At 38.8% G+C, this 7,500-nt stretch overlaps 1 protein-coding gene across 2 annotated transcripts in view; it reads left to right on the top strand.

The window, feature by feature from the left end:
* Positions 1-7,500, top strand: part of LOC125036008 (eukaryotic translation initiation factor 3 subunit J-like) — a 16,942-nt gene that overhangs the window by 997 nt on the left and 8,445 nt on the right. Inside the window, exons 3-4 of one of the 2 annotated variants that reach the window (XM_047628359.1) lie at positions 2,403-2,525; positions 5,219-5,393. In XM_047628359.1, the coding sequence (XP_047484315.1) occupies positions 2,403-2,525; positions 5,219-5,393 (298 nt within the window). Of the gene's footprint in view, positions 1-2,399; positions 2,526-5,218; positions 5,394-7,500 lie in introns of both variants that reach the window. The other variant, XM_047628358.1, reaches the window with a different exon arrangement.

Below are 7,500 nucleotides of genomic sequence, written 5' to 3'. Positions count from 1 at the left end.
ATAAATGTGTACTTTGGCAGTAATTATTGACACACTTACAAGAGAAAGTTAGAAAGTAGGCCATGTTTTTCTCTTTTTTCTATTTCATTTTCTTTTTGAATCAGAGTATAATTAATGGTAATCTGATAATAAAGCCATGTAATATTTTTCTTGGGGATTAGAAAGTTACATATGTTAATAAGAAAATTTCTTCTAAAAATTTCATAGTTAGTAGTGTGAGTAGTACCTAGAGATCGCCAGATTTCTTAATTTTGTAACACACATGTTAAGAATTTATCCATCATCTATAAGATCATGAAGGTGAATAATGAAATATATCCTTTTTTATGTAGAAATTATAAGATAGTTATATTTTATACATTAAAGATGAAAATAGTAATAATTGATTAGAAACATAACATTAACACTAATGTCTGCATTTACCATCCGGAATATGTAACAATCTGACACATGTTCGTTTTATCCCATATCTTTCACAAGTGAATTTATTAGGACAATATGTTGGGCATTAGAGCTGGGCTGCATCAGGCGATTGCCGTGGCTCATGTATTTTTGGCGATCATTAGAATTTTATCAAACCTCTCGGGTGTATTGGTATAGTTTTTTCCCACAGTCATGTAGTACAGAGTAAAATTTGCCTGTAATGGGCAGAATGACTGAAAATAAAACACTTTTCATTTCAGGTTTTACCTTTGCAAGTTCATAACAAGAAAGTTGTGCAACACGTAATAATGACAATATGATAATCAGAGAGAAAAACTACACTCGCTTTTACATGAAATAATCTGCAGAGGCAAAAAAAAACACCAGAAATAAAGAAAATAGGTTGCTACAAATGCTACATAGAGAGCAAGTGCATGGCAATTGCATTTGGGTCAGGTAGCAAAGCCCCAGGTTAGGAAAGGTTTTGACTCCTACAGTAAGGGTTGATTTCCTGGGAATGGCTGGAGTAATAGGGACTTGATCATAGAGGGGTTAGATCGTTAACCCAATGCCAACGGGTATGACGTGTACGCACGTGCTATGTCCACTCTGAGTACTTGTTTGATTGTTTTTACTCATAGATGGCTACACTTGTACTAAGTCACCAATGAGCCAATTACGAGTACTGCCTGTCTCGCCCGTTCACCCTTTTCTTTGATTAACGAAATATTTTATGTTATCTTATTTTGTTGTTACTAATGTTAAAAAACATAATAATTATAATGTTTAAATAAGAAAAACATCACTATTCATAGCACTAGTAAAAAATACATTTTTCCCGGCAATTCATATCAGGTACGGTCGCAATTGACTCCTTTGTGGCTAAGCACTAGCAGAGCCATCTATAGGCAGACATTTCTCAAAAAATATAGAAAATAGGCACAGCATTTCCCCATTTTTTCTTCCTTTTCCCAGACGGCATTGGGTTAAACATTACCAGTGCTTTCATTTATATCTCTTGTAATGAAAAAAAACAAGAGCTTCACACATATTACATCATTGATAATTAAAAGAAGGAATAAGAATTGCAAGAGTGGATAGCTGTGTGAAACTAAAAGATCACCAGCCAGGTAGTCTGAAACTTTAATATGACGCTCTTATACAGAAGGTTATAAGATACAATGCCCCTAAGGAACAATAGAAAAATTATCTTTTTTACAATTTTGTACCATAGTTTACTCTGGAATATTGCAGCTTGCCTCCTTTCAGAAAATACCAATTCATATATTATTGAAATTGCATAATAGGAAAGTGTCATATTGTGTTTATAGTATGGGATGCCAACATTTTATGATTTTGATATTTGAAATCTTTTTAAGTATCATATATCTTAAAAATGATTGGATTTTCAAGTCATTGTTTTTGTTATTTATTTACTTGTTGATTTTTAATCACATATTCATAGGACAGTATGTAAAATGAATTGATCAGTAGATTTTAATGTGACCTTTTCCCATTTATGATAAATGACTTAATTATCAGGCAAAACATTTTGAGTTCAGTGATATTAGGTAAATTTTAAGTGGCATTTCTCAAGGATCTTTGATCCAAATATATTTTTTAATGCCCTGGTCATCATATTGAAACCAACTTACCTATTGTGAACTTAAATTTACTGTATTTAATGTTTGGTATTCCGGATAATGTTCAATGTTAATGTTTATATTGTTGTTGGCTTTATTATAATGGATAATGATAGTCATAATATACATTATCTGATCATTGTTGGTATTGTCACCAGTTTTATTTTTTATTTATTTTATTAAATCCATGGCTGCCATTATCATTGTTTTCACAGTAGTCACTTGTTTCACTATCATTGTATGTGATGAAGAATTGGATGATTTTCCCATTCTTTCCTTAGGACAGTGACAATGATTATGCATGTTAAACGTATTTGTCTTTTTACACTGCGGAAGGACAACTGGGACGATGAAGAAGAGGACAGTGAAAATAAAGATGACAAGGATAAGAAAACAGACTCTGCAAGTCTCAAGAAGAAGAAGAAAAAGAAATTAGCTGACATTATTGCAGAGAAGGAGGTGAGGCATTAATAGAGAATTTTTTTTTTTTACCTCCCTCAATTCTCTCTATATCTCTATCTCTATCTATCTCTATCTATCTCTATCTATCTCTATCTCTATCTCTATCTCTATCTCTATATCTCTCTCTATATCTATATCTCTCTCTATATCTATCTCTATCTCTATATCTCTCTCTATCTCTATATCTCTCTCTATATCTCTCTCTATCTCTATCTCTATCTCTATCTCTATCTCTATCTCTCTCTCTCTCTCTCTCTCTCTCTCTCTCTCTCTCTCTCTCTCTCTCTTTTTTTTTACCTCCCTCAATTCTCTCTATATCTCTATCTCTATCTATCTCTATCTATCTCTATCTCTATCTCTATCTCTATCTCTATCTCTCTCTCTCTCTCTCTCTCTATCTCTCTCTCTCTCTCTCTCTCTCTATCTCTCTCTCTCTCTCTCTCTCTCTCTCTCTCTCTCTCTCTCTCTCTCTCTCTCTCTCTCTCTCTCTCTCTCTCTCTCTCTCTCTCTCTCTCTCTCTCTCTCTCTCTCCCTCCCTCTCCCTCTCTCTCCCCCACTCCCTCTCTCTCCCCCACTCCCTCTCTCTCCCCCACTCCCTCTCTCTCCCCCACTCCCTCTCTCTCCCCCACTCCCTCTCTCTCCCCCACTCCCTCTCTCTCCCCCACTCCCTCTCTCTCCCCCACTCCCTCTCTCTCCCCCACTCCCTCTCTCTCCCCCACTCCCTCTCTCTCCCCCACTCCCTCTCTCTCCCCCACTCCCTCTCTCTCCCCCACTCCCTCTCTCTCCCCCACTCCCTCTCTCTCCCCCACTCCCTCTCTCTCCCCCACTCCCTCTCTCTCCCCCACTCCCTCTCTCTCCCCCACTCCCTCTCTCTCCCCCGCTCCCTCTCACTCCCCCACTCCCTCTCTCTCCCCCGCTCCCTCTCTCTCCCCCACTCCCTCTCTCTCCCCCACTCCCTCTCTCTCCCCCACTCCCTCTCCCTCCCTCCCTCTCTCTCTCTCTCTCTCTCTCTCTCTCTCTCTCTCTCTCTCTCTCTCTCTCTCTCTCTCTCTCTCTCTCTTCTCTCTCTCTCCTTCCTTCCTCCCCCCCTCTCTCTCCCTTCCTTCCTCCCTCTCTCTCCCTTCCTTCCTCCCTCTCTCTCCCTTCCTTCCTCCCTCCCTCTCCCTCCCTCCCTCCCTCCCTCTCCCTTCCTTCCTCCCTCTCTCTCCCTCCCTCCCTCCCTCTTTTTACCTTTCAGATGGCTGTAGTAGCACAGTTCTCTTTTTTTTTCAATTGTAGTTGTAGTTCCAAGAGAAGAGAATAAAAGTTCTGACATTCATATATTTATCAATTTTTGAAAGTATGGCATGTCTGAAAATTGTACATGGTAGATTGCTGCCAACGAGATAGGTCTTCTGCTACAGGAAATATTTACTGTGTTATTTATATAAGAACTGTGTGCTTCTTATGGGAAACATGTAACATGAAAATTGTACATTTTTGTTATTGATTTTAGCTGTAATTTTGATTACAAAAAGTTTTCTGTAAGAATGAGTGTGTGTGCCCCATTTGCCTATCTCAAAGTAGATTTTTTGCCCTCAAAAGCAGACAGTCCCCTTAAATTCCAAGATTATATCTCATGAATTGCAAAGAGACATGGGGAGCAAGTTGTACATAGCTATACAGTTTGCATGTGTATTTATGTTGATGAATCATTAGAATTATATTGATTGCAAGATTTTCAAGGAAGTATTCTACAGTATTTTTGTAATATTTTCAGTTTGAGTGTCATGGAGGGGTTTTCAGTATATAATATTGGATACTATTTTCTTTAGTTCTGTTGTCATTGTCATCATTATCTATAGGAAATCTATATCATCATCAAACCTGAGCATCATCTGTTATAAGTACTATTACCATTGTTATTGTTATAGGTTTTATTAGTGTTATTATTTATTTTATTTATTGATTTTTAACTTCATCATCATCATCTATAATTTTCATTCAGTGAATTAACTTCTAATGCTGACATAATTATCACTGATACTGTTTTGAGTTCTTCTGTCCTCATCATATACTTAAGCCAGGACAAATGTTGACCACTCGCGCTGGATGCCTCGTTCCTCCCTATTTTGTTGTCAGTTTTGCTTACACCTAGATGGCTTCACCAGTGCTCAGGTACCAAAGTAAATTACCAGGCCTACCAGACCATGCTTCTTTCATCCATTTGTTTAATATTGTTATTTTTTATTTATATACATATATATATATATATATATATATATATATTTTTTTTTTTTTTTTTTTTTTTTTTTTTTTTTTTTTTTTTTTTTTTTTTTTCCTTGGGGTGGGGGGGATAGGCCAGAAAATTATTTCAGATGTATATACCTTCATTGTGAATGGCATTTTCATTAACATTATTATTATTATTATTATTAGTAGTAGTAGTAGTAGTATTATGGCAATGTTAGTAGGTTAAAGTTATACAGGTGAATGTTCTTTTAGAAAATTCAAAGAATAGACTAAGCAGATGAGGTTGAGTAAGCCTTGTGAGTGACTCCTTGGTGACTAAGCATTTATGGAGCCATCTGTGAGTAAACAATTTTGATAGATTAAAATCCCAGGGGACAGAGCATCAATGGATGAAGCCATCCAGGCCACTCTCCACTTTCTCACCTTCATTCTAACTTTCTTTTTTTCTCCCTTGGTAGGCAAAACAGATAGAGGAGAAGGAGAGGAGAAAGAAGGAGGCAGAGGATAGAGAAAAAGCCCTATCGCCTGAGGAGAAGCTGGCCGAGAAACTAAGGATGCAAAAGATACAGGAGGATGCCGACCTGCAGCTAGCCAACGACCTAATGGGGACGACAGAGAGCACTGTGGAAGAGGGTGAGTGAGTGAGTGAGTGAGTGAGTGAGTGAGTGAGTGAGTGAGTGAGTGAGTGAGTGAGTGAGTGAGTGAGTGAGTGAGTGAGTGTGTGAGTGAGTGAGTGTGTGAGTGAGTGTGTGAGTGTGTGAGTGAGTGAGTGAGTGTGTGAGTGTGTGAGTGTGTGAGTGAGTGAGTGTGTGAGTGAGTGAGTGTGTGAGTGAGTGAGTGTGTGAGTGAGTGAGTGAGTGAGTGAGTGAGTGAGTGTGTGAGTGTGTGAGTGAGTGAGTGAGTGAGTGAGTGTGAGTGTGTGTGTGTGTGTGTGTGTGTGTGTGTGTGTGTGTGTGTGAGTGAGTGAGTGAGTGAGTGAGTGAGTGAGTGTGTGTGTGTGTGTGTGTGTGTGTGTGTGCGTGTGTGTGAGTGAGTGAGTGTGTGTGAGAGTGTGTGAGTGTGTGAGTGTGTGTGAGTGTGTGAGTGTGTGAGTGTGTGAGTGTGTGAGTGTGTGTGAGTGTGTGAGTGTGTGAGTGTGTGAGTGTGTGTGAGTGTGTGAGTGTGTGAGTGTGTGAGTGTGTGAGAGTGTGAGAGTGTGTGAGTGTGTGAGTGTGTGAGTGTGTGAGTGTGTGAGTGTGTGAGTGTGTGAGTGTGTGAGTGTGTGAGTGTGTGTGTGTGTGTGAGAGTGTGAGAGTGTGAGAGTGTGTGTGTGTGTGTAAAATATGTGTGTGTGTGTGACCACAAGTGTACATTCACCAATACTTATACTTATACTGAACTGGAATGTATAATTTATTGCTCTAATAAATCCTTTGAGGTAATCCCATGTTTATCGCCAACTTTGTAATAATGGGTTTTCTTGCAGCCTTCTGTATTAAGGTTAATTTTATGCCTTCTTGTAGGGCTCTGCTTCTTTTAATTAATATCTTGTATGAGAGTGTTTGTAGTCTAAATACATGCCGGTAGGGGAGGCCCATACATAGAAAATGCATTGCAACCCCTTGGTGACGGGTATAGAAAACTAAAAAAAAACCTCTACGCTCTGGCAATCAATGGCAGAGCGCCGACTTTGAACGCAGGATTTCGGTACATCAAGATGAATCACCGCTGTGGTGTACAGTCGCACACCACATTTCGAGCGGTTTGTTTTCACGTCTATAGACGTGACCCGTCGGGAAGGGGTTAAGTATATTGTTAGCAATACCCTAATTCAATGTATACAACTAAGTAGGACCTTTATAAAAAGTTCATATACATAACACTTCCTTCACCCTTAAAGAGAATACAATACTGGCCATTACCAGAGAACATAGTGGGGTTAATGAGTATTAAGAACTTCTTTAAACTTGCCAATTCTAGAGTGATCAGCCAGGTACTTGGTAACCTTCTTCATCTTGTTCTGTGAGGAAGTTCCTTTGGCTGACGACCTGAATTATGTGGCTGAGGTTCTTGCACAGTTGCCTCAGAAGATGCAACAGCTCTAGGTTCTTCTGGCATTGGCATAGTCTTGTGTTCATATATTTTAAGAATGTATGACAGACTAATATCTAATTGATCATTCTCAGTTAATTTTTTGGAGTCCACTGAAGTGTCCAAATATGGTGGTCTTAGCTGATTTGTGTCTTTTCAGATCTTTACCATCCATACTGACAGTATAGTGTAGATTACCTAACCTTTCCACTAAACAGCCATTAGTCCATTTAGTATCGGTATATGATCTCACCATTACACGGTCTCCCTCCGTAAACTCTCTAAAATTACTAGTCTTGTGCTTTCATCCATCCTTCATGTTGCTTTCCTTTCATAAAATCAGGTTTCTTGAAGTCCAATCTACACCTAATCCTCCTTCTCATCAATGAAAATGAAGGGGAACATCCCATTGTTGCATGTGGTGTAGTTTTCTATGCTAGTAGAGACCTGTCAATACACCTACGATATGCATTTACAACTACCAGAAAAACTTTGGCCTAAGAATGGACCAGCATAATCAATGTGTAATCTTTGTCATGCTGAACCAGGGTATTCCCAAGGGTGTAATTTCATTGGCTTAGGATTCTTCTGTTGTAATGCACATCCCTAACACATCTTTATGTACGTTTCTATGTCACTATCCATACCTGGCCACCAAACAGACATATGG

Source organism: Penaeus chinensis, chromosome 20, assembly GCF_019202785.1.
Source record: "Penaeus chinensis breed Huanghai No. 1 chromosome 20, ASM1920278v2, whole genome shotgun sequence".
NCBI classification, from domain to species: Eukaryota; Metazoa; Arthropoda; class Malacostraca; order Decapoda; family Penaeidae; genus Penaeus; species Penaeus chinensis.
Note: the sequence above shows the minus strand (reverse complement) of the source record. Positions and strands in the feature narration are given on the sequence as shown.